Here is a 25,168-nt window from a genome sequence, read left to right on the forward strand (position 1 = left end):
TTCCCGCACGAGCGGCTGTTTTAGTACCCGGATGTTGGCAGACCTTTGCCCTCCCCCACCCTCATTGGTCACCTCAACACGAGGTTAAACCCGCTTCCCCTCAGCACGCGCCCCGCTGCCATTTGCGGAGTGGGGCTTGAATTGGGGCCTGGACACAGAGATGCCCCTGGTCACGCCTCAGCGCCAAGACGGCCACCAGCCAACTCCCTGGACGCCGCACCCACCGCCGGGCCCCCGCCCGGCCCACCTCAGCACCAAGCTGCCGGCCAGCGCCGAGATGGCCCCCGCCAGGCCCGCCCCGGAGCCGAGATGGCCCCCGGGCTCCCGCCAAGCCCGCCCCAGGGCTGAGATGGCTCCCGCCAAGCCCGCCCCAGCGCCAAGATGGCCGCCGGGGTCCCGCTATGCCCGCCCCAGGGCCGAGATGGCACCTGTCAGGCCCGCCCCAGGGCCACGATGGCCCCCGCCAGGCCCACCCCAGGGCCGAGATGGCCCCCGGGCTCCCGCCAAGCCCGCCCCAGCGCCAAGATGGCCGCCGGGTTCCCGCTATGCCCGCCCCAGGGCCGAGATGGCACCTGTCAGGCCCGCCCCAGGGCCACGATGGCCCCCGCCAGGCCCACCCCAGGGCCGAGATGGCCCCCGGGCTCCCGCCAAGCCCGCCCCAGCGCCAAGATGGCCGCCGGGTTCCCGCTATGCCCGCCCCAGGGCCGAGATGGCACCTGTCAGGCCCGCCCCAGGGCCACGATGGCCCCCGCCAGGCCCACCCCAGGGCCGAGATGGCCCCTGGGCTGCCGCCAAGCCCCCCCAGGGCCAAGATGGCTGCCGAGCTCCCGCCAAGCCCACCCCAATGCCAAGATGGCTCCCGCCAAGCCCGCCCCAGGGCTGAGATGACTCCCGCCAAGCCCGCCCCAGCGCCAAGATGGCCGCCGGGTTCCCGCTATGCCCGCCCCAGGGCCGAGATGGCACCTGTCAGGCCCGCCCCAGAGCCGAGATGGCCCCTGGGCTCCCGCCAAGCCCCCCCAGGGCCAAGATGGCTGCCGAGCTCCCGCCAAGCCCACCCCAATGCCGAGATGGCTCCCACCAAGCCCGCCCCAGCGCCAAGATGGCCGCCGGGTTCCCACTATGCCCGCCCCAGGGCCGAGATGGCCCCCGTCAGGCCCGCCCCAGGGCCACGATGGCCCCCGTCAGGCCCGCCCCAGGGCCACGATGGCCCCCGCCAGGCCCGCCCCAGAGCCGAGATGGCCCCCGGGCTCCCGCCAAGCCCGCCCCAGGGCTGAGATGGCTCCCGCCAAGCCCGCCCCAGCGCCAAGATGGCCGCCGGGTTCCCGCTATGCCCGCCCCAGGGCCGAGATGGCACCTGTCAGGCCCGCCCCAGGGCCACGATGGCCCCCGCCAGGCCCACCCCAGGGCCGAGATGGCCCCCGGGCTCCCGCCAAGCCCGCCCCAGCGCCAAGATGGCCGCCGGGTTCCCGCTATGCCCGCCCCAGGGCCGAGATGGCACCTGTCAGGCCCGCCCCAGGGCCACGATGGCCCCCGCCAGGCCCACCCCAGGGCCGAGATGGCCCCTGGGCTGCCGCCAAGCCCCCCCAGGGCCAAGATGGCTGCCGAGCTCCCGCCAAGCCCACCCCAATGCCAAGATGGCTCCCGCCAAGCCCGCCCCAGGGCTGAGATGACTCCCGCCAAGCCCGCCCCAGCGCCAAGATGGCCGCCGGGTTCCCGCTATGCCCGCCCCAGGGCCGAGATGGCACCTGTCAGGCCTGCCCCAGAGCCGAGATGGCCCCTGGGCTCCCGCCAAGCCCCCCCAGGGCCAAGATGGCTGCCGAGCTCCCGCCAAGCCCACCCCAATGCCGAGATGGCTCCCACCAAGCCCGCCCCAGCGCCAAGATGGCCGCCGGGTTCCCACTATGCCCGCCCCAGGGCCGAGATGGCCCCCGTCAGGCCCGCCCCAGGGCCACGATGGCCCCCGTCAGGCCCTACCCAGGGCCACGATGGCCCCCGCCAGGCCCGCCCCAGAGCCGAGATGGCCCCCGGGCTCCCGCCAAGCCCGCCCCAGGGCTGAGATGGCTCCCGCCAAGCCCGCCCCAGCGCCAAGATGGCCGCCGGGTTCCCGCTATGCCCGCCCCAGGGCCGAGATGGCACCTGTCAGGCCCGCCCCAGGGCCACGATGGCCCCCGCCAGGCCCACCCCAGGGCCGAGATGGCCCCCGGGCTCCCGCCAAGCCCACCCCAGGGCCGAGATGGCCCCCGGGCTCCCGCCAAGCCCGCCCCAGGGCTGAGATGGCTCCCGCCAAGCCCGCCCCAGCGCCAAGATGGCCGCCGGGTTCCCGCTATGCCCGCCCCAGGGCCGAGATGGCACCTGTCAGGCCCACCCCAGGGCCACGATGGCCCCCGCCAGGCCCACCCCAGGGCCGAGATGGCCCCTGGGCTGCCGCCAAGCCCCCCCAGGGCCAAGATGGCTGCCGAGCTCCCGCCAAGCCCACCCCAATGCCAAGATGGCTCCCGCCAAGCCCGCCCCAGGGCTGAGATGACTCCCGCCAAGCCCGCCCCAGCGCCAAGATGGCCGCCGGGTTCCCGCTATGCCCGCCCCAGGGCCGAGATGGCACCTGTCAGGCCCGCCCCAGAGCCGAGATGGCCCCTGGGCTCCCGCCAAGCCCCCCCAGGGCCAAGATGGCTGCCGAGCTCCCGCCAAGCCCACCCCAATGCCGAGATGGCTCCCACCAAGCCCGCCCCAGCGCCAAGATGGCCGCCGGGTTCCCACTATGCCCGCCCCAGGGCCGAGATGGCCCCCGTCAGGCCCGCCCCAGGGCCACGATGGCCCCCGCCAGGCCCGCCCCAGAGCCGAGATGGCCCCCGGGCTCCCGCCAAGCCCGCCCCAGGGCTGAGATGACTCCCGCCAAGCCAGTCCCAGGGCCAAGATGGCCCCTGCCAAGCCAGTCCCAGGGCCAAGATGGCCCCTGCCAAGCCCACCCCAGGGCCAAGATGGCCCCCGCCAAGCCCACCCCAGGGCCAAGATGGCCCCCAGGCTCCCGCCAAGCCCGCCCCAGGGCTGAGATGACTCCCACCAAGCCAGTCCCAGGGCCAAGATGGCTCCTGCCAAGCCCACCCCAGGGCCAAGATGGCCCCCAGGCTCCCGCCAAGCCCGCCCCAGGGCTGAGATGACTCCCGCCAAGCCAGTCCCAGGGCCAAGATGGCCCCTGCCAAGCCAGTCCCAGGGCCAAGATGGCCCCTGCCAAGCCCACCCCAGGGCCAAGATGGCCCCCGCCAAGCCCACCCCAGGGCCAGATGGCCCCCAGGCTCCCGCCAAGCCCGCCCCAGGGCTGAGATGACTCCCACCAAGCCAGTCCCAGGGCCAAGATGGCTCCTGCCAAGCCCACCCCAGGGCCAAGATGGCCCCCAGGCTCCCACCAAGCCCGCCCCAGGGCTGAGATGACTCCCACCAAGCCCGTCCCAGGGCCAGGATGGTTCCTGCCAAGCCTACCCCAGGGCCAAGATGGCCCCGGGCTCCCGCCAAGCCCGCCCCAGGGCTGAGATGACTCCCGCCAAGCCCGCCCCAGGGCCAAGATGGCTGCCAGGCTCCCGCCAAGCTCGCCTCCAGTGTGGCCAACTTTCATGGTTGTGTTGTGAGTCACATGACAATTGTTCTCCTTAAAGTCTCTGCTCCTGGAGTTGCATGGATCTGTGGTGAGTTCAGCCGTCGTTCTCCGTGGGGGTGGTGAACGCTTCCCAAGGTGCCCGAAAGGCTCAGAGAACAGATGTCAAATCACCAGACCCCCAGGTCTATTATTTTTACATAACGCCATGACTTCCGGGGAGCTCTGTCGTTATTTTTGGACATTTGGGGTTGGCAATACTGTGCCTCGGCGCCAAGATGGCCACCGGGCCCACGCCAAGCCCGCCTCAGCGCCAAGATGGCAGCATGGGATGGGTGGGGAAGTACAGCTGGCTGGACATCTTAGCCAAGCAGCCCTAGCAGGTTGCCCCAGCTGCGCTCCAGGCCCCACAGTGGGTTGGGGCCCTCTGGGCTGGGACGCCCTGGCATCAGGCAGAAACCAGCCCCCAACTAGAGACGTAGACCCTGAAAGCTCAGGGACGACGAGAGGGATTGGGCGGCCGTACGGGGCAAATTATGGGGGGGTAAAGCATGGGAGGAGGGGGGTACAGACGCCCCCCCAGCCCTGGTCATCACCATGAGTGGGGTGGGGGCTCAGGCCCAGACAGGCAGTTGCAGGGGGCTGGTCCTGGCTGGAGCGAGGGGTCGTGTCCCTAGGTCAGTGTCCATGGGTCTAAGTTGGGGAGCTGTGTCCGCAGGGGGACATCCCCAGCACCTGCCCCACTATCCCACCCGCATCACTGACCCACATGCCCCTCCACCCTGGCGTCAGCCCTGTCAGCCTGCCCACCTCGCTGACCCACATATGCCCCCATGCCAACACCACTGATCCAAACGCCCCTCCACCCCGGCCCTGCCAGCCCGCCCACAGTGCTGACCCACATACACCCCCACACGGGTGCTGGCCCTGCGAGCACCACCGACCCACGCACCCCTCCCAAAGCCATCAGCGAAGGGTCAGGGATGGCTGGTCACCCCCGGAGGGGAGGCCAGCAGTTCTTTGCAAGGAGAGCCCCCACCCCAAAATCCCAGAATGGGGGGGGGGGCTGTCTGGTAACTATGGCAACTGGCCCAGCCAGATCACTGGTGTGTCTAGGGTGACCAGATGTCCCGCTATTTGGGTCTTTTTCTTATATAGGCTCCTATTACCTCCCACCCCCTTGTGCCGATTTTTCACATTTGCTGTCTGGTCACCCTAGTGGGGGCAGGCAGGGCCGGGTTAGCAGGGACTGAAGTCAGGAGCAAGGGGCACAAGCAGGGCTGCGGGTCGGGAGTGAGGGGCACCGGCAGAGCTGGGGGTGTGGGGGGCAGGGCTGGGCTAGCAGGGGCTGCGGGTCGGGAGCGAGGGGCACCGGCAGGGCTGGGGGGGACAGAGCTAGGCTAGCAGGGGCTCCGGGTCGGGAGTGAGGGGCACCGGCAGAGCTGGGGGGGCAGGGGCAGGGCTAAGCTAGCAGGGGCTCCGGGTCGGGAGTGAGGGGCACCGGCAGAGCTGGGGGGGCAGGGGCAGGGGCAGGGCTAAGCTAGCAGGGGCTGTGGGTCGGGAGGGGCACCGGCAGAACTGGGGGGGCAGGGGCGGGGCACCAGGCCAGGCCTGCACAGAGGTTTGGCACAACAGTGATTAAGGCAACCGGGGGAGGGGACAGCAGCTCAGCCAATGGCTGCACTGCCTTGGCCCGAGGCCGTGGAGGCGGCTGGGGGATGCCAGGCTTGGCCATGGGGCCCGAGAACCGTGCAGCACTCCTGCACGTATGCGGGGCCAGTGTTCTGTGCCTGGCCGTGGTGGCCACTGGTGGCCTGGACAGGGTGGCTATGGAGGTGGGGTACAGGCACTTCGCAGAGCCCCCTGTGCCCTAGCTGTCCCCCACCCTGGCCATGCCCTGCAACTGGCTGGTGAACCTGGGCTACGTGGCGCTGGTTCCCCTGGGCTGGCTGCGGGCACCGCCGCTACCTGCAGGCCGTCTTTGCCCTGACCTACGCCCCCGTCCAGTGGGCCTGGCTCTGGACCCAGCACCCATGGGCGGCTGTGCTGAACCAGGGGTCACACTGCCCATCTTCGCCTGGGCTGGATTCTGGTGCCATTGCCTGGCACGGGGCTGGCAGCACGGCCATGGGGGCCTCGCTGCTGAGCTACAGGCTGGCGGTGGTCCACGCCCGTGGCTTCGAGGTGGCCCTGGCAGCCCACGTGGCAGGCGCAGTGGTACCGGGGGCTCGGCCTGGACCACAGCAGCCGGTTTTGCCGCCTGCCTGGGCTTTGTGCTGCTGAAGCTGGGAGCCGCCTGGCTGGCCCAGCGGGCCCCGTTCCAGCGACTCAATGGCCACTTCTGGTCCAAGGTGTGTGACGTGCTGCAATTCCACACGCCTGGGAAGGGGCCCCCCCGAGACCCCAGCCCACCCTGCCCCGCAGTCCCTTCCCTGCCGACAGCGCCCTGCCCGCCCCGCTCCTGGGGCCAGGACAGCAGGCCCCCTCCCCACGGCTGGGGTGCAGCATCCAAGCAGAATAAAGAGATTTGCATGGAAGATTTCTGCACATGCGTTACTGAAGGGGACGCGGTGCTGGGGGGGGAGGGGGGGGCTGTGCAGGGAGCAGGTCCTGGGGCTTAGCAGTGAATGCTCTGGCTGGGCGCAGGGGGGCTGACTAGACAGGCTGCACCCCAGCAGCCAGTGAGGGGTCCCCCCTATAAATGCCCTCCCCGGGCACAGACTAAAAATATATAAAATGTTTTATTTTTCCCACTGACGGTTCTGCGACCCCCCACCCCCAGGAAGCCAGCTGTGGGGCGGGGGGTGTCTGTGCCCCAGACACCCAAGTCCCATGGAGCAAGGGGGAGCCACATGGTGGGCCCAAGCCACTAAGTACCAAGGTGCCACCTCCCCCTGCAGTTCAAAGGCACCTTCCCGGCTGCCTGGGCCCCATGTCCACTGCAGGGGGGTTGGGGGAGGAGAGTGTCTCCCCCTCCATTCAAAGTCACCTCCCCAGACGCCTGGGTCCCTGGATCGAGGGGGGGGTTCTAGCAGCCTGGAGGTGCGTTTCGGGGTGGGGCTTGCCCCCGCATCGAAGAGAACTTCATCCTTCCACGTCTGTCTGTCCTTCTCAGGGCTCAAAATCATCACTCTCCTCAGGCAGATGGGGGGCCGAGCCTGCAGGGGAGGGGAGAGGGGTCAGAGCCATGGGGGGGGGGGGAAGGAGACAGAGACCCGACCCAGGGCCCCCCAGGCACTGAAATAGCCACCCTCTGGGCAAAGGAGCTTGAGGGGGGAGTTTTACACCAGCCCCCCCACAAGCCCAGCACTGCAGCGGGGGGGGGGGGTGCATTCAGGGCCTGCTGGGAGGAGTGGAGTTACCTGCTGGAAGCTCAGAGGCCAGCACCCCCAGGCTGTCCAGCGCCCCCTGCTGGTACAGCGCCAGCCGCTCCATGATGCGCTGCCGGGCCGGGTTGATGTGAATCTGGGGGTGCAGGGACGGGGCGACTCCTGCAGAGAGAGCAGAGGTCAGGGCACCCTGCCTGGGTCAAAGGTCACTAGACAGCATGGGACAAAGGGCCATGTCAGCTGGAGTCATGGGTCACCCAGGGCAGGGTTCAGCGGGAGCAAACATGGGGGGGTGGGGAAGCAGAGAACACTGTGTGCCTCAGTTTCCCCATGTGCTCTGTGTGTGTGTGTGTGTGTGTGTGTGTGTGTGTGTGTAATGAGGGAGTGAGAGGGGCGTTTGTTGCTGCAGGGGACCAGGTGTGACCTCACCTGCAGCCAGGACCCCAGATACTGGCCTGGAGATGGGGGACCCAGTCACTAGTGCCCAGGAACAGCCGCTTCTGGCCAGGGGGGCAAGGGGCTGAGGGGCCTGGCGACCGGTTCCGGTGGGGGGCTGGAGGACAGGCCCAGCTGGGGTCCTCCAAGGCCCCACCGCCTCCTCCATTCCCCTCCCCCTTGCTCGCTCTCCCTCCCCCACCCTCACTCAAGGAGCTTGGGGATGAGGGGTTGGGGTGCGGGGCCATTGCAGGCTTCAGGAGGGGGCTCTGGGCCAGGGATGAGGGGTTCAGGGTGCAAGCTCCGGCTAAGGGATTCAGGGTCCCAGCAGCACTTACCGCAGCTCTCTGCTGCCCTCGTGCCTGCAGCTCCCATTAGTTGTGGTTCCCAGCCAATGGGAACTGCGGAGCCGGCGCTGGGGGTGGAGGCAGCGCAGGGAGCCTCCCTGGCTGCCAAGCACCTCAGGGCTGCAGGGACCTACCAGCCGCCCCCGGGGACCGCATGGAGCCACAACCGGAGCTGCCAGGGTCCCTTTTCCAGCGGTGGAAGCCCCGGAGCCCAGAGGAGGGGACACCCCGATGGGCCCACAGCAGAGCCAGGCTGCTGGGGGCTCAAGGTTGCAGTCCCAGGGAGGCCCCTAGTGAGAGCAGACCCCCAAGAGGTCTGGGACAGGGGGGGGTCAGCAGTCACCCACAATGACAGGACTCACCCAACCAGCTGCCCCCCTCCTCTGACAGGCTCTCGTCACTCTCCACAGGCTGGTTGGGGGGCAGCTCCGGGGCCCTGGGGAGCGAGTCCCCCTGGGGACTCGAGGGGGGATCCCAGGGCAGGGACTTCTGTAGCCGCTCTAGGTCCTCATACACCTGGGGGGGCAGGCAGAGCCAGGGTGAGAATTCAGGCATCCTGGCTCCCAGCCCCCCCTGCTCTAACCCACCAGACCCCACTCCCCTGCCAGAGCCGGAGAGAACCCAGGAGTCCGGTACCTGGGCCATGGGCGGGCGCCGTTTGCTGCGTTTGTGGAGGCAGCGGGTCGCCAGCCGGCCCAGCTCCGGGCCCAGCTCCTCCGGACACGGCCCGACCCGCGAGTCCACGTGGTTCCGGAAGATCCTGGTGCCAACCCGAGTCGCCCAAGCGTCCTGGTCCAGGCCTGTCACCGCCAGCTGCGATCGCCCAGGACCCTCGCCCCCCTCAGCCGCCTCCTCCATGACCAGATCCTTCTGTGGGGTGGGGGGGGGGGGGTCAGGAGTGAGGGGCACCGGCAGGGCTGGGGCATCAGCTGGGCTGGGGGGGTAGCCCAGGGCTGGGATGCTGGGGAGGGCAGGTCAGGAGTGAGGGGTACCGGCAGGGCTGGGGGGGGCAGTGAGGGGGGGCACGTCAGCATCTCACCAGGAACTTTGTCCGTCCACGTCCGTCGGTCTCCAGGGCCCGTCTCCCCGTCAGTGTTTCCAGCAGCACCTATGGGGCCGAGGGGGTTGCTGAAGGCTCCAGCATGGGAGGTTGGGGGGGGGGAGGGTAGCAGGAAGTTCCCCCCCTCATTTGTGCCCCAGGTTGGGTTAGTCTGAGCTCTTAGGGGGAAGGGTCCGGGAGTTCCTGCTCCGTTTCCTCCCACCCAGATATCTGACCCCCCCAACCAAGAAAAAAAGGGGAGTGACCCCTGAGGTTGTGGGGGTTCTAGTGGAGGGGCCTCAGGCAGTGGGCAGGTACTCACCACGCCATAGCTGTAGGTGTCGATAGCGGGGGACAGGGCCCCGCTCTGCACGTACTCAGGGGGCAGGTAGGCCAGGGTGCCCCGCACCGTCTGGGTCCGCCCCATGCTGGTGCTGAGCCCCCCGCTCCCCGCCCGGCCCCGCCCGGCCCGCGCCAGCCCAAAGTCGCCCAGCCGGGGGCGCAGGGCCTGGTCCAGCAGGATGTTCGAGCTGGGGGGGGGAGGAGACATGGGGTGAGACATGGCCCCGGCAATGCCCCCTGCTGCCCTCTTCCCTGCGCCCCCTTCAGCTCCAGAGACATCCCCAGCCCCCCACTAGCCCCCTCACCTCTTGATGTCCCCGTGGATCAGGCTGGGTGTGTCACGGTGCAGGAACTGGACGGCTCGCGCTGTCCCCACCAGCACCTCCAGCCGCTGGGCCCACGCCAGGGGGGGGCGCCCGCCCTGGGGGAGCAGAGGGGATCAATGGGGGAGGGGCCCCCCCTCACACTGGGAGGTGGGGCCATGTCCTGCTTCCCTTATGGCGGGGGAGGAGGGGGCACAAGGCTGCGTCCCCAGGCAATGGGGCTGGGGGAGCCCTGGAGCCCAGGCAGCTCGGCAGGCTGAGCCCCAGGGGGGTCTGGGAGCCAAATGACCCGACTGGAGAATCCTGCCCCGGGGGTCCAGCCCAGCCCCTCCTCCCCAGCCCCCACCCTTGGCTTGCTGCTCGGGGGGTGGCTCCCTGGGGTGGGGGCGGGGGTTACCTGGCCACTCAGCCGATCCTCCAGGGAGCCGTTGGGCATGAAAACGTAGACGAGGCAGAAATGGTCCTGCTCGGCGCAGAACCCCCCGAACTCTACAATGTTGGGGTGCCGGAACCTGGGGGCGGGAGTTAGTGGGGGAGGGTCACCCCAAATTCCTGGCGCCAGGGTGAGTGCAAAGCATTCTGGGTAGATCCCAGGGCACTGGCCCCACTGGAGCGCCTCACTCCCGCCCCGCAGCCCCCCACCCCCACTGCCCATGCCCCTCACTGCCTGCGAGGGCATGGGGATTTCCCCGTATCACGGCGTCTGCGAGTCTCCTCCGGACGAGCACCGGGCAGGGCAGGGGCCCGCAGCTGGAAGGAGTCAGTCTCGGGGGGCGACCAGAGCCCTGGCCCTGGGCTCCCTCCCCCCAGGTTGGGCTTGGCTGAAAGTCACCGATTTCGGTGCTACCAAGCTCTGTTCTAGGCCACGTTCCTGTCGATGAACACACCGTTCACGTCTAGGGGGCAGGGCCCCCTGGCCCCCGCCCGGGGGGACTCGCTGCAGGAAGCGCATGGTGGGGCAGGGGAGGCTGGAGGCTCCGGGGTCAGACCCAGGACGGTGGGAGCCAGGGGAGCTTTTGCCCTGCAGACAGGCTTCTCCCCGAGAGGAGGGTCCCCTGAGTCCTGCCCCGCCCGGCCCCCCTCACTCCCGACCCACAGCTCCCCCTCACCGAGACAGTTTCTCCACCTCGGTGAGGAAGCTGCTCCGGATGCTGCTCCAATCTAGCTCCGCGTCCTGGGGAAATGGGGGGTTAATGAGAGTCAGGTCACCAGCCCCACAACCCCAGGAGACACAGGGAAGGGGAGGGGGCAGAGTAAAGAATTCTGGGGCAGGCCCCAGCGCCAGTGGGGGGCTCAAAGGATTGTGGGTAGATCAGTGGACAGGGGAATGCAAAGGATGCTGGGTAGGGGCCCCCATACCCCCCCCATACCTCCTTGAGCCGCTTGACCGCGTAGTCGGTGTTGCGCAGCCGGGCCCGGTACACGCAGCCGAACCCGCCTTCCCCGACCTTATGCTGCTCCGCGAAGCCATCCGTGGCCCGCACCAGCTCCGCCAGGGGCCAGGCAAAGGGCTGGGGGGCGGGGCCCAGCCCCAGGGGGGCGGGGCCCTGGGACTCCACCCCCTGCAGGGGGAGAGACACACACAGAGGCAGCTCAGGCCCCCCCAAGCAACAGACACCCCAGCCCAGAGCGCTAAGGATTCTGGGTGGGACCCAATCAGAGCCCTCCGCCCCCTGCCACCATGGGCAATACCCCCCACAACTCCTGCCACCCAGGGATCTCCCCCATTATCCATCCCTGCCTCCCTGCTCAGGGGTCCTCCTCCCCCCCTCCGTCCAAGCATCCCCCACCTTCCCATCTCGGTACCTGCTCGGCCTGGGGGGCTGCGGGCAGGGGGCCAAGACCCTGGGTCCTGGTGCTGAGCAGGCTGCTGGGTGGGGGGCCAGGCAGAGGCAGCGACGGGAAGGAGGGCTCTAGGGAGGGGGGAGGCTCTGGGGGGGAGAAACAGGGAATTGGTTAGCAGGGGAATGGGGAGAGCTCCACCCCCTCCCCCCCGAGATTCAATTCCCCACCCCCAGTGGGAGGGCACAGAGTTTACCTGGCGGGGGCTGGGGGGGTGGTTTGGGGGGGTCCCAGGTATCGGTCCAAGCTCTGCTGTCACCGGTGGGGGGGTGGGGGGCTGGAGGTGCTGAGGGAAGAAACGGGGGTCTCAGGACAGGGGGCTCGGAGGGAGGCTGCCCTGGGAAACAAAACGGGGGGTTAAAGATAGGAGCACAAAGGAACCTGACTCCACCAATCTGTCAGCCCTAAACTCTGCCCCCCATATACCCTCACCCCTCATAGGGACCCCGAGATCCCACCACCCCCAGGCCAGGGCCGGGCTAGCGGGGGCCGTGGGTCGGGAGCAGGGCGCACCGGCAGGGCTGGGGGGGGCGGGGGCTGCGGGTCGGGGGCGGGGGGCACCGGCAGGGCTGGGGGGCGCTCACAGCTGGCCAGCAGGTCGCGAGCCCGGTACAGCTCCAGCTGGTCCAGCAGCGCCAGCAGCTCCCCGACGCGGGCGTTTCGGTTCGTCCAGGCCCAGAGCAGCCGCTGGGTCCGTCCGTCCGTCCCCTCGCACAGACGCAGCTCGACCTGGTCCCGCGCGATCCGCGAGGCTGCGGGGGAGGGGCGGGTGTCAGGCCCCGGCCCCCCGGTCCCCCCGTCGGCGCCCCCTCCCCCCCCAGTGCGGCCCAGCGCCCCCCGTCGGCGCCCCCTCCCCCCCAGTGCGGCCCAGCCCCCCCATCCCCCCGTCGGCGCCCCCTCCCCCCCAGTGCGGCCCAGCGCCCCCCGGTCCCCCCGTCGGCGCCCCCCCCCCCCCCCAGTGCGGCCCAGCGCCCCCCGGTCCCCCCGTCGGCGCCCCCTCCCCCCCAGTGCGGCCCAGCGCCCCCCGTCGGCGCCCCCTCCCCCCCAGTGCGGCCCAGCGCCCCCCGGTCCCCCCGTCGGCGCCCCCTCCCCCCCCCAGTGCGGCCCAGCGCCCCCCGTCGGCGCCCCCTCCCCCCCAGTGCGGCCCAGCGCCCCCCGGTCCCCCCGTCGGCGCCCCCTCCCCCCCCAGTGCGGCCCAGCGCCCCCCGTCGGCGCCCCCTCCCCCCCCAGTGCGGCCCAGCCCCCCGGTCCCCCCGTCGGCGCCCCCTCCCCCCCCAGTGCGGCCCAGCGCCCCCCGTCGGCGCCCCCTCCCCCCCAGTGCGGCCCAGCCCCCCCATCCCCCCGTCGGCGCCCCCTCCCCCCCAGTGCGGCCCAGCGCCCCCCGGTCCCCCCGTCGGCGCCCCCTCCCCCCCCAGTGCGGCCCAGCCCCCCGGTCCCCCCGTCGGCGCCCCCTCCCCCCCAGTGCGGCCCAGCCCCCCGGTCCCCCCCGTCGGCGCCCCCTCCCCCCCAGTGCGGCCCAGCCCCCCCCGGTCCCCCCGTCGGCGCCCCCTCCCCCCCCAGTGCGGCCCAGCCCCCCGGTCCCCCCGTCGGCGCCCCCTCCCCCCCCAGTGCGGCCCAGCCCCCCCCCGTCCCCCCGTCGGCGCCCCCTCCCCCCCCAGTGCGGCCCAGCCCCCCGTCGGCGCCCCCTCCCCCCCAGTGCGGCCCAGCCCCCCCATCCCCCCGTCGGCGCCCCCTCCCCCCCAGTGCGGCCCAGCGCCCCCCGGTCCCCCCGTCGGCGCCCCCTCCCCCCCAGTGCGGCCCAGCGCCCCCATCCCCCCGTCGGCGCCCCCTCCCCCCTAGTGCGGCCCAGCGCCCCCCGTCGGCGCCCCCTCCCCCCTAGTGCGGCCCAGCGCCCCCCGTCGGCGCCCCCTCCCCCCTAGTGCGGCCCCCGTCGGCGCCCCCAGTGCGGCCCAGACCCCGTGCACCCCAGCCCTGGCCCCCAGGACCCCCCTCCCCCGCCAGGGTACCCCGACCCCTCCCGCGCCAGTGCACCCAGGGCCCCCGTACCGAAGCGCTCCCAGTCCGCCCGGTCCAGCGCGTCCATCAGGCGGCAGAGGCCGCAGACCAGCCAGGCCGGGAGCTCGTAGAGGAACCGCCCGGAGCCGGAGCCGGTCCCGGCCATGCCCCAGTCGCCGGGCACTTCCCCTTTAAGACGGCACGTTTAAACGTCGGATGCGCATGCGCACTCCGGAGACCGGCCGCTTCTCGACGTCATCTTGGAAGTGGCAAATTCTACGCAAAGAGCGATATGCCGCCATGTTGGGTGTGGCGGAGTCCCCAACCAGGCCCATTGTGTTGACGGTAGCGCCGCCATATTGGGTGTGGAAGGTTGGTCGCACGTCGCCATTCTGAGCTGCGCACAACCAGCTGAGCGTGTGTGCGCCGCCATCTTGAGTGTGGCACGAGTCAGTGGCTCTGCTGCAAGCGCTTCGCAGCCCCCCACGATGGCCGAGAGATAGAGGCAGCCAGGCTGCAGCAAGGCATTACGGGAGAGGGAGGGAGTAGGGGAGGGGTTATGGCGAAGGGAGGAGCTGTTGAGGAGCAGAGATCGAGAAGGGGAGGGGCTATGAAAGGGGCGGGGCTACAAGAGGGGGCGGAGTGATGGGGAGAGGTGGGGGTGGTGTTTATGGGGGGGTTGAGGGAGGAGGTAGAGTAGGGGGATTATAGGGAGAAGCTGGTTGTGGGGAGAAATGGGGCAGGGCTAGGGCAGTGTCTGTGGGGAGGGATTGGGGGAGGAGGCAGGGCAGGGGGATTGTAGGGAGATGGTTGTGGGGCGCAATGGGGCAGGGCTCTGGGAGGGTTGGAGCGGTGTCTGTGAGGAGGGGGCTTTGAAGCAGTGTCTGTGGGGAGGGATTGGGGGAGGAGGCAGGGCAGGGGGATTGTAGGGAGAAGCTGGTTGTGGGGAGGAGGGTTTGGGGTGGGGTCTGTGGGGAGCAATGGGGCAGGGTGATGTGGGGCGTTGGAAACAGTAGCTGTGGGGAGGGAGGCTGAGAGCCGTGGAGGAGGATCTATGGGAAGGGGGTGTGGCCCATCCCCCTGTATTAGTTCACCCCACAAAACCGTGATGTCAGCAGGCCATTATGATGTCAAAATGACACGTGGCCAAAGGATGCCTTGGCTGCAGGGACCCCCTGGGGATCCCAAGGAATGATGCATTTTGCTGCTATCCCGGATCCTTGGGTCCCCTTCCAAGTTTCAGTCTCTATCCCCAGCTCTGGGAGGGGAGCGGGGTCTCATGGGTCAGAGCAGGGAGGGCTGGGAGCCAGGACTCCTGGATTCTCTCTCTGGCTCTGGGAGGGGAGTGGGTTGGGGGGCAGGGGCTGGGATCCCAGACTCCTGAGTTCTAGGGGTAGTCCTACAGCCCTTCACAGTTCCTACATTGGTACTCCTGGATTCAACAAAACCCTCTGGCCAGCTGCTGGGACTGGGACCAATTGGCAGCCTAGGCTGATTCATTCATGCTGCCCCCCGTGGGCCCCTGATTCTTCAGTCTCTGACCACACTGCAATCAGAGGTGACTCTGGATTGAACCAGGGTAGCTGAGATCAGAATCCAGCCCTGCCCCTCTGTAATCAGGGGTGACTGTGCTATGGCCCCAGGGGAGCTGAGATCCAAATCTCGCTGTAGGAAGAGCCCTCAGGGTACGTCTACACTGCAGCTGGGGGAGCCTCCTAGCTCAGGAAGCCAGACTCGTGCTAGCTCAGCTCAAGCCCCACGTTGCTTTTTGGGCCCCACTAGCTTGACCCGAGCTAGCATGAGACTGTCGACATGGGCTGAGCAGTTCACTCCCAGCTGCAGTGTAGACGCACCCTCCACGGCCTGTTCAGCTGAGACTCCAGTTTGCCCTCCATCCTCAGAAGGGGTCACTGGGGGCCAGTTCCCTCGGAGCCGTCATGTTGTTAGGGAAGCAATCTGGAAGGCCCAGTCACCCCATCTGCTACACTGCTCCATCCCCAAGTGATCTGCATCCCTGCACCGGGGACGGGGGACAGACTTGCCTGTATAATGAATGAGCTCAAACAAACCTTGGATTAAATTGACACAGATTTATAGATCAATTCTAGCACAGAGTACAGTACTTACCAACAAGGAGATGCAAACTATAGCACTGAGATAACGTATGCTGAGTACTTGAGTTGAGTTTGGACCTGATTTTACATCGATAGAGAGATTTTGAAAATCAAAAAGATCTCTGCCTTGGGTTTACATGGATAAAGAGTTTGAGTCTGAAAACCAAAAGTCCGTGCAGAGCATTGTGGTGGCTGCTTTCCAATTGCCAAGGCTTAAACAACACAAAGACACTCAAAAAGAATAGACATTTGTAGGGTTTTTTGTTTTTCTTGTAAATTTATAAGGCAAACTTTTTTATATAATAAATAAGGTACAATGATTAATCTGTGTGGACTTCTTTGAAACATATACATGTACATTCAGATGGATTTTGTTGTTTTCGCTTTTTTTAACTGAAATGATACAAATTTTTCCTTTAATAAATTGCTTTTTTTTCCTTTTTTTAAATCTCTTGTTTTAAATAGAGTCAGTGCTTTCAGACGTTTTGGCTGTACACAAAAAACTAGAAAAGAACAACGTGTCCAAGATTTATTTCAGGAAAACAATCTACTTTGGGGTCTTTTTGTAAAGCAATTGTCCCAAATATACAACCAACAGATGCAGAGAACTGAAAATATATATATGTAATATATATGATTAAGATGGGTTTGGAACAAAATAGATTTTTAAAAAGGAAGAAATAATAGGTTACTTCCAAACCAATCCTCAAGCAAAACACCTCTTCAGATCAGCTGAGAGGCTCCCCCTTCTGCCTGGAATTGAAAATCTGATGCTTAAGATTTAAGACATCTTGAGTCAAATTCCCCAGCCGTGTCCCAATCAGCTGCTATTTAGCATTAATTCAACTCCAGAATGTTGCTAACAAAACTGTTTTGGCCGGAGCTAATGTAACGAGCCAGGTTTCCCCTCGGTGACGGGATATGAGTTGGGAATCTCACAGGATCCTTTTTTATTGCCATTATGGGATTCAGATCCAGGATCCATCGGATTCCTTTGCCATGGGACCAAGTCAACCCCTAGCTATGCCCATGAAGATGCCAACTGTGGAAGAGAGTCACCTTTCCTTGTTAGTTCACCTGATAAGATCAGAAGTCATTTATTTTAAAATAGACCCTTGAAAATGGCACAAGTCTGGGATCCATCCAACCCAGCATCAAGCTTGTGTAGTGTGGCCATGACCCAGCGCAGGTAATCGGAACGGAGTGTTGCTCCACCTTCTGGAGTTGCCTTTCATTTGAATCCTCGAAAAGTTACAAATTCTCCCAGAACTCTGATAGCAAAATCCATGTATTTATTTATTTTATTTATTACAGTTTCTTGTTGTGTTTAAACCAACCTTTGCATTGCGGGGATGGGAGAGATAAAAGATTCTAGGATTCACTTTAAGATGGAGTTAAAATCCATCTTAAACTAGGGGCTGTTGGCTTTTCCCCCTTGGTTTCTCATCCAAATTTGGGGGCGCTGTCCACTCAAAAGTTAGTCCATTTTGCCAAAGGGTTTGCCCCAGCCATTGGTGGCAGCTTCACAATGTTCCTGGTTTTTTAAATAACCCCAGGTTTCTCTCTTTCCACCTGCTGTCAAACAAACCCATGCTCTCGTTCAAACAGGAATTCATTCAGGGAGGTTCTGGCCTGGGAATCTATGAACAAGACACCCATGAAATGAATGATACAACCAGCTTTGTCAACTGCCTGGAGAATTATTTAAGGGGGCGTTGGCTTGAACCTCCCAGGTTGGGGTTCTGATCAGCCTTGGTGCAGCTCCATTGGGTCAATGAGCCCAGACTCCCCAGCAGGTGTCAATCGGCATTGCTTCGTTGACAGAGCAATGGAAATGCTACCAGCGGGGCCATAGATTTTATAGCCGACTGGCTCTCTTTAATGGTAATTGTTTTTATTCCAACTCTTCACTTTGATGTGGGATTTGTTAAAGATATAATCATTGCATGGTTTAAAATCCTAGATAGAAAGCTGGCTAGATCGTTTGGCTCAATGGGTAGTGATCAACAGTTCAATGTCTAGTTGGCAGCCGGTATCAAGTGGAGTGCCCCAGGGTCAGTCCTCGGGCCGGTTTTGTTCAACATCTTTATTAATGATCTGGAGGATGGCGTGGATTGCACCCTCAGCAAGTTCGCAGAGGACACTAAGCTGAGGGGAGAGGTAGATACGCTGGAGGGTAGGGATAGGATACAGAGGGGCCTAGACAAATTGGAGGATTGGGCCAAAAGAAATCTGATGAGGTTCAACAAGGACAAGTGCAGAGTCCTGCACTTAGGAAGAATCCCATGCGCAGCTACAGGCTGGGGACCGACTGGCTAAGCAGCAGTTCTGCAGAAAAGGACCTAGGGGTTACAGTGGACGAGGAGCTGGCTATGAATCAGCAGTGTGCCCTTGTTGTCAAGGAGGCTAATGGCCTATTGGGCTGCATTAGTAGGAGCATTGCCAGCAGATCGAGGGAAGTGATTATTCCCCTCTATTCAACACTGGTGAGGCCACATCTGGAGTATTGTGTCCAATTTTGGGGCCCCCACTACAGAAAGGATGTGGCCAAATTGAGAGAGTCCAGTGGAGGGCAACAAAATGATTAGGGGGCTGGGGCACATGATTTACGAGGAGAGGCTGAGGGAACTGGGCTTGTTTAGTCTGGAGAAGAGAAGAGTGAGGGGGGATTTGACAGCAGCCTTCAACTCCCTGAAGGGGGGTTCCAAAGAGGATGGAGCTCGGCTGTTCTCAGTGGGAGCAGATGACAGAACAAGGAGCAATGGTCTCAAGTTGCAGTGGGGGAGGTCTAGGTTGGATATTAGGAAACACTATTTCCCTAGGAGGGTGGTGAAGCCCTGGAATGGGTTCCCTAGGGAAGTGTGGAATCTCCATCCTTAGAGGTTTTTAAGGCCCAGCTTGACAAAGCCCTGGCTGGGATGATTTAGTTGGTGTTAGTCCTGCCATGAGCAGGGGATTGGACTAGAACCTCCTAAGGCCCTTTCCAACCCTAATTGTCTATGAGTCTATGTCATGGCCAGAAGATGCTGCCACTCTGCCCAAGGCCGGAGACTCACCCCAGCAGTTCCTCCATCCCAAATAGAGCAATTAGAAAAAGGAACACAACTGTGACTGAATATGGCACATGGTGGACACTGCATGACCCATCTCTCTGAGTGGTCGACTCCCTTGTTAAAAGTCTGCACCTCATGCCCACCTGGCCCATGGCGAGCATCAACGCCCAGGCGCCTCATCTTGTTCTGCCTTTGGTCATTAGATCTAAGAGGTGTCTACTCTCCGGGCTTGGCAGCAGGTAAGTATCTAATGGTAAGTTCCTCAGGGAACTAGGCAGGCCTCCATTTGCACTTCAAGAGCAAATAAGAGTGTAGATTTTTGTTGCAAGTGGGAGCAAAACATATTTAGATTGGAAGCTCTCAGGGGCTCTCTGATTTTCTTTTTTAAAGCATCATGGTGGAAAAGTGTGTTTGGGACAATTACTTTCCAGGAACGTTCACGACACAGACCTGCAGACCATCGCAAAAGGAAACCAGGAAACACAGGAGACTTCACCGACATTCCTCTCTCTCATTTTTTTTTTTTAAACTCGACTGGGCAAGACTAAAAGAAATGACACACAAATATAAAGTCTCGAAACACCACGGGTTTTGTCCCCCCCCCCCCCAAAAAAAAAAAAAACGACTAGCAGAGGCAGGGAAAACTAAAAGTGAACCAAAATCCCAATTCTCTGTGTCTCTCTCTCTCTGGAATTTTCAACAAGATAAAAGATCAACTTGTTTAAAACCAAAAAGGCAAAAAAAGTAACAAAACATCCTCTTGCTAGAAAGAGTCGGATATACACGGGGAGTTTACATCTGTATACAAAGGGCAAGCACTCAGCATATACTGATTAACAGTCCTGGTAATATTTGGTCATATGACAATCACTACTGAGTCTTGAAAGCGGAAAGATGTTGTCTGACGGAAGCAGAGGAAAAAGGATGCGGCCCCTGACCCTCAGGAGGGCGAGAAGTTTACCAATGTATTTAAGTTTTTGCACTCAACAGATTGCATGTGGGTGGTGGAGGAATCCCACAGCATCTCCTCTATTCCCATCCAGGGTGAAATCCCAGCCCAAGGGTTGGGGAGCGGGGAGTGGGTGGGGGGGGGGTTGGATCCGGAAGAGGGCAGGAGGACAACTGTGGTGGAAGCATCTGGACACTTCGGGATCTTCCCGCCCCCTCCCCTTGGAAGTTGAATGCTCGGGCTACTCGTCTTTTGGAAGAACAGCAATTCAAAACTGCTACCTCCCGAGCGGCTATTGCTAACTTAAATGAAAGGGTGGGAGCCAGAATGGTCTTTAAGTATAGCCCCAGATTGCAAGCCATCGTGGGCACAACACCCTGCTCCCGTCAGTGGGGAAATATTGAGGAACACAAAGACCAGGTCTTCCTAGCTCCAGAGGGACCTCCAGTTACGTCACCCAGCGGGTATGTGTGCATTGCCTAAGGAATCAGTCCAGTCTATGCCAGTTGGCCACGTGGCTGCTCAAAGTGCTCATGTGCTCCATTGCGACGACGGAGGGCCGGGTGGCCAGCAGGCAGTCATGCCCACTCGACGCCAGCCGGAGACGCGTTGTTCTACGGTTGACCGAGCGTCCAAAGAGGAAGCAGCGATGCACGCAGGGCAGTTTGGCTCACCCAAGATGCACACGGGGTTGGTGAGAGCAATGAAGGGCATGATCCTGAACCCATTGGGGTCCCAATTCTGCCACTATGGGATTTCCCGGCCCACAGCAGCCAGGATCCAAGCAGTCTACTCATTGCTATGGATGCTTCCAAGGGCATCCCCCCGCCAGGATCAAAGACATTCAGGAATTGAAACACAAGCAGAGGAGTGCAAAAAACCCAACCCTAGAGCATTAGCTGCCCCCTTCGTCCCTCCACTCTGGAGCCGGGGTGGGGGTCCCTTTAGAGAGAGAACCAGAAACACTAAGATCACAGCTCTGGTCACAGAGAAAGCTACTGCCAGGCAGGTTGGAAGGGTCTGTTTATTGTCCCTTACCCTGTGCTAGTAAGTAGCAGGGATACTGTAAAAGAAGCAAGAGGGAGATTGCACTCCCCCCCAGCCAGGTGCTTTGGGGGGAATTTTTTAAATCCCCCTCAGTCGCTGTTGTCAGTCACAAGCAGAAAGAGAGGAACAAAAAGAAAAAAGAAAAGAAAAGAAAAAGAAAAGCAATTCAATCCCCACTGATTTATAATGCAATATACAGGTAAGTATATAAAAATCTGATGCTTCGGGGCATTATGGGGGTGCGTTTAAAAATAAATCAGAAAACCAAAAGGAAATCATGTCCCCCCCACCTTGAAAAGAGAAACCAAGCCCAAACGTTAGGTCTCCCATTAAACTCTAGATGGTATCAGCTGATGGCAGGGAGCAATTTCACGTGGGGGTGGGTTGAGTGGCAAAGCTAGCATGGGGGTGGGAAACGGGGCTCAGAGTCTTCATTGGGGAGGGTCTGGGGATAGAACAGCTGAGCTGGCCATGTAGGAACAAGAATGGGGTGAAAATACCATCCAAGCACTGCCCCCTTTGGCTTCCTGCTCTTGGGGGTCCCAATGAAATCGCACTTCAACCACCAACCCTTGTTTTTTTTTGCACGTGACAGGCTGGGAAAAGGGGGATGTCCAGGGGGCTACAGGCTACTGGCTGCTCCAAATTTTATAGCCAGAGAGTGGGGTTCCCCAAGTTTCTAACGCAGGGAACATTCTGGTCTGGCCCTGCCGCAGCTCAGATGCCAACCGGCAGATGTGAAGTTTCATCATGGTGGGTGTAAGATCCCTTGCCCCCCCCAAGCTGGTGCCACTCAGATAAATCGCTAGACCCTTATTGTTAGGGGAAGGGAAACCTAAGCAAAAATAAAGAGACATTCAGTGACTAGCCAGGCCCCCCTCCTTAAAGTGCAAAAGTACTGATCTCCTCAAGCCGCTGGCCAGCTGCAGGACAGGCAGGGCTGCCAGGAAAGGGGATTTGGAGCCAGGGTTCTAAGGAGGCAGAATCCAGGTTTTGCCCCAGATGTCTAGACAGCCAAATCCAGCCCCATTTGCACCGGATGGGGTGGTGGAGTGACCCCCCGCTCCCTGGTGTCCGTACCAGCCCTGGGCAAGCCGAGCAGAACAGCTCAGATTGCTAGGTTCTGCTGGAGGCTGCTTGGAAACCTGGCTCAGCGCGGAAGGACGGGGGCACCTTTCCTGGCCAGGGTTAGGATGCCCTGCAATAAAACCACCCCACTTCAGTGCTAAGGTACCTTGGGGCTTCCCTTCTGTCCCAGCCCTAGTGCTTCCACGGGCAGGCCCGGGGCTGGACTGTGTGGGGATGGCTGCCACGGACCAGGGCAAAGCCGGAGCAGCCACGGGAAAGCCTCAGGCCCTGCCCCGGCGCTGCCTGTCCCCCAGCCAGATCACTCTGTGCGAAGGGGCTGCCTAGACTCCCGTGGCCCCTTCTGGCCCACGATCAGCTGATCAGTCCTGGCAGGGAGCCGCCCCGGGCTGACCCTTCTAGGGGGCTGGATCCCTCCACCCTGTGAGCAAGTGCTGCTGGGGAGGGTAAAGTGCTACAAACAGGGCACGGCGGGCTGGGCCGGGCCTGACCCCCAGCACATGTGAACTGGGGCTCAAGAGAGCAGCAGGCAGGGGGCCGAGCTGTACAGTTTGTTCCCTGGGGGCAGGACTAATTAACACACCCCAGCCCTGCCATGGGGCCAAGCTTCCCCCCCCGTGTCACTAGATCCCTCCACCAGGGAGGCAGGTCACCCAGGGGGTCCCCTTTCCACCCACCGAGCACATCAAAGCCTCCGGCCAGCCCTAGCGTGGGACCCGGGTGTGGTGCATGGGACCCCTCCCCCCCAGGATCTGGGGGCAGCCAGGCACTGCGGGAAACCACAGAAATTAGGCCTTTTTCTGCTGGGTTTCGGGGGATTTTTTTTTTTTAAATCAAAACTAGAGGTACCTCTCCCCGGGTCAGGTCTGGCCACCCCCAGAAAAGCGTTGCTGGGAAACTGGGACCCAGCTCAATGAGCAGAAGGTGAGAAACGGGAGGAAGTTTTATTTACTCCCTGGAATGGATTCTGAGATCCGCTTCCGCACGGTGAATCCAGAGTCACCCGTTTGCAATGGGGCCGGGACGTATTATGATCTTAGTCTCCACCATGGTCAATCTGGAGTCAGCCCTGATTGCAATGGGCAGGGCTCAATTCTTATTTTAGCTACCACCGGCGTTAATCTGGAGTCACCTCGATTGCAATGGGGGCAGGGCCAGATTCTGATCTCAGCTCCCAGTCCGGAGTCACCCTTGATTGTAAAGAGGGCAGGGCCAGATTCTAATCTTAGCTCTCTGTGGTCAATCCAGAGTCACTCTCGATTGCAATAGGGACAGGGCTGGATTCTGATTTTAGCTCCCCTGTCAGTCAATGCAGAGTCACTCCTGATTGCAATGGGTCAGGGCCACTTTCTGATCTCAGCTCCCCTGCAGTCAATCCACAGTCACTCCCGCTTGCAACGGGGACAGAGCTGGATTCTGATTTTCGCTCCCCTGCGGTCAATGCAGAGTCACTCCTGATTGTAATGGGGGAGGGCTGGGTTACAATCTGGTGGAGTTGTACCGCATTACCATACACAGAACAGAACTCAGTCTCTGGTGTATTTCTCTCTTGGCCGCAAGCTTTGAGCAGAGGGGATCGGCCCCTCCCCATTTCACTCACCTTGCGGAGGGGGGGAGGAATTTATTTTAACCCTTTGTGTCCATCATTAAAAAAAAAGGCACAGCCCTCCTTGGGGATTTTTTCAGCTAGGTTTTCCCTTCCCGTCTGCTCCCCCCTGCCCGGCAGTACAAGCCACACCCCTGGGTCTGGGTGGGGGGCAGCTGGGGGAGAGCACAGCTATGAATGGAGGGCCCTGGATTTCCCCCTCCCGGACCAGCCCCATTATAAACCTGCTGATGTGCAGGGCTTTGCCCTCCCCGCCCCCCCAGTACCGATCCAAGAGTTACAGGTAGTTTCACACATGACCCCCCCCACCCCCAGCCGGCCAAAGGCTGGTTAGTGCAAATGGTTTCCTAAGCTAGTAACATTGAGAAAGAAGTGGAAGAACGTTGTCGTTCCTCGGCCCCTCCGGCCCAGCCCCCCCACCCTGCAGGAGGAACAGGCTCTGAGTGCCCCCGCTGGGGGAGAGGGGCTGGTTCCCCCTCTCTCACACACGATACATGGGCCCTACCAAAACGAACACGGATCGATACTGAAGAACGGACAACGACGTTGCATGGCACTGGAGAGGGAGAAGGAGAGGGGGATCTACACACACGGTCCCCCCCTTCATCCCCGCCTGGTGGGGGGGTATTCAGGAGCTGGGGGGGCAGCCCCACCGAACAGCTGGCCTGGTCAGTAGTATACGCAGCAAAGCATCTAGGAAGGAGCTGGGGGGGGCACCCCTCTCTTATAGAAAAAGTGCAAAGTGGCTTCCAACCCGGGGGGAGGGGGGTTTCCACACCCCTCACTGTGCTTCTTGGTATTAAAAACGGGGAGGGGGGAGAACTGGGGGGGTGGAAGCCAGGGGGTGCCGTGGGGCAAGGGAGGTGCTTTGCCGGAGCCCTACCCGGGAGCAGCTGCCTCTCGTCTTGGGGGGTGTGTGTGTGTGTATGTGTGTGTGTGTCTGTCTGTCCGTCCATCCCGCTAGCCGTGGGCCGCCCAAAGTCAGCTGACGCGCTCCGAGACCGGCGTCCTGGTATCCACGGCCTCGTCCCTGCTGCTGGGCCGGGGCAGGGCGGCGGGCGGGGGCGCCGAGGAGGAGGTGGACACAGCGTCTTTGCGCTCCCCTTCCCCTCGGTGTTTGTAGAGCGGGGCGGGCGGCTGAGTCTTAGCCGGCTCCTGGGGGCAGCCGTCACTCTCTGGCTGCCCCTTGCTGCTCAAGTCCTGCGCCTCGGGGGGGCTCACGCTGTCCTTGGGGCTGGGGGGGGGCCGGGCCAGAGGCTCGGGGGGCGGCTGGTGGGGCGGCTGTGGCTCCTTCCGGCTGGGGGAGGGGGAGGTAGGGGCAGCATGGCCCCCTCGCCCCTTGGGGCTGCTCTCTTTGCTCCGGCGCCCGGGACGGGGCCCCTTGGGGCTGCGCTCAGGGGGCGGGGGGGCCACCTCCAGGGCCACGGCCTCGCGGGTCTTGCGCTTCTTGATGGGCAGCACCGTCTCCTGCACGGCCTGGAAGGACGGCTCCTTCACCACCTTCTTCTTGGCCTCGGCCACTGCTGGCCCCACGGGCCCCGCCGCCACCCCCGGCTTGCGCCCCCGCTTCTTGGGCAGCGTCTGGGGGTCCGACTCCAACTTCCGCTTGCGCCCGGGCCGCCGCCCGCCCGCCCCTGGGGCTGCTGAGGTGGTGGCCGAGCCCCCCGCCCCCCCGGCGCCCCCCGGCGCCCCCGCCTGGAACGGCATCTTGACCAGCAGCTTGCCGGAGCTCTTCTCGATCACCCGCTTGACCTGCACGCCCTCCGAGGCGGCAGCCTTGGGCCGGGCCGAGCCGCTGCCCTTAGGCCTGCCCCGCCCGCGCCCCGTCCCAGGGCCCTTCTGAGCTTTGGCCTTCTTGGGGGGCCTCTGCTCTCGCCGCGAGGGGCTGCCCCGGCCTGTCACCGTGAAGTCGAAATCGTTGGGGTCCAGAGAGGTGTCTCCTACCTTTTCGAAGTAGGCGATGAGCTCCACCTTGGAGCGGAAGGCCTTGCCCTGGGGGCTGTGGGTCAGAAGAACAAGGGTTAATAGGATTCACATCCCCCCAAACGGGCGCAAGGAAGTGGGGGAGCAGGGGA

The 25,168-nt window shown here is 63.1% G+C and overlaps 3 protein-coding genes across 9 annotated transcripts in view; 1 reads left to right on the forward strand and 2 right to left on the reverse strand.

Annotated features, from left to right (window-relative positions):
* The first annotated feature begins 5,208 nt into the window (after window positions 1–5,208).
* TMEM187 (transmembrane protein 187) lies at window positions 5,209–6,207 on the forward strand. The gene is given in 5 exon segments (XM_038381420.2): window positions 5,209–5,510; window positions 5,512–5,639; window positions 5,642–5,714; window positions 5,716–5,789; window positions 5,792–6,207. Coding segments are annotated over 5 exon segments (897 nt in total). The 5' UTR covers window positions 5,209–5,304.
* Window positions 6,208–6,308: 101 nt separating this feature from the next.
* Window positions 6,309–13,509, reverse strand: IRAK1 (interleukin 1 receptor associated kinase 1). Of its 6 annotated transcripts, none has more exons than XM_038381425.2 (14): window positions 13,290–13,481; window positions 11,828–11,995; window positions 11,440–11,529; window positions 11,208–11,332; window positions 10,772–10,963; window positions 10,511–10,575; window positions 9,799–9,913; window positions 9,384–9,499; window positions 9,059–9,266; window positions 8,737–8,805; window positions 8,334–8,567; window positions 8,060–8,213; window positions 6,949–7,077; window positions 6,309–6,744 (listed from the first exon to the last, which is right to left on the reverse strand). In XM_038381425.2, exons 1-14 carry the CDS (start codon window positions 13,402–13,404, stop codon window positions 6,698–6,700), a joined length of 1,827 nt encoding a protein of 608 aa, XP_038237353.1. In that variant the 5' UTR covers window positions 13,405–13,481; the 3' UTR covers window positions 6,309–6,697. The 6 variants fall into 6 exon arrangements, with proteins under 6 accessions (XP_038237353.1, XP_038237351.1, XP_043357261.1 ...); XM_038381423.2 differs by having other exon boundaries at window positions 11,440–11,580; window positions 13,290–13,480; XM_043501326.1 differs by having other exon boundaries at window positions 11,208–11,314; window positions 13,290–13,479.
* A 3,151-nt stretch (window positions 13,510–16,660) lies between these two features.
* The window catches only part of MECP2 (methyl-CpG binding protein 2), a 33,602-nt gene continuing 25,094 nt past the window's right edge, over window positions 16,661–25,168 (reverse strand). For both annotated transcript variants that reach the window (XM_043501328.1, XM_043501329.1), the window contains exons 3-4: window positions 23,977–25,092; window positions 16,661–21,236 (exon numbers count right to left, since the gene is read on the reverse strand). In XM_043501328.1, coding sequence (XP_043357263.1) covers window positions 24,075–25,092 — 1,018 coding nt within the window. In that variant the 3' untranslated portion in view covers window positions 16,661–21,236; window positions 23,977–24,074. The remainder of the gene's footprint in view (window positions 21,237–23,976; window positions 25,093–25,168) is intronic.

This window comes from Dermochelys coriacea, chromosome 23, assembly GCF_009764565.3.
Source record: "Dermochelys coriacea isolate rDerCor1 chromosome 23, rDerCor1.pri.v4, whole genome shotgun sequence".
NCBI lineage: Eukaryota > Metazoa > Chordata > Testudines > Dermochelyidae > Dermochelys > Dermochelys coriacea.

Bases quoted from the DNA above. Each gene is read 5' to 3' on its own strand.
- IRAK1 (XM_038381423.2), bottom strand. From the start codon at position 13,404: ATGGCCGGGACCGGCTCCGGCTCCGGGCGGTTCCTCTACGAGCTCCCG. The intron at 10,576-10,771 runs GTATGGGGGGGG...CCATTTCCCCAG, and splicing joins CGGTCAAGCGGCTCAAGGAG to GACGCGGAGCTAGATTGGAG. The intron at 9,500-9,798 runs GTAACCCCCGCC...CTGCTCCCCCAG, and splicing joins AGGATCGGCTGAGTGGCCAG to GGCGGGCGCCCCCCCCTGGC.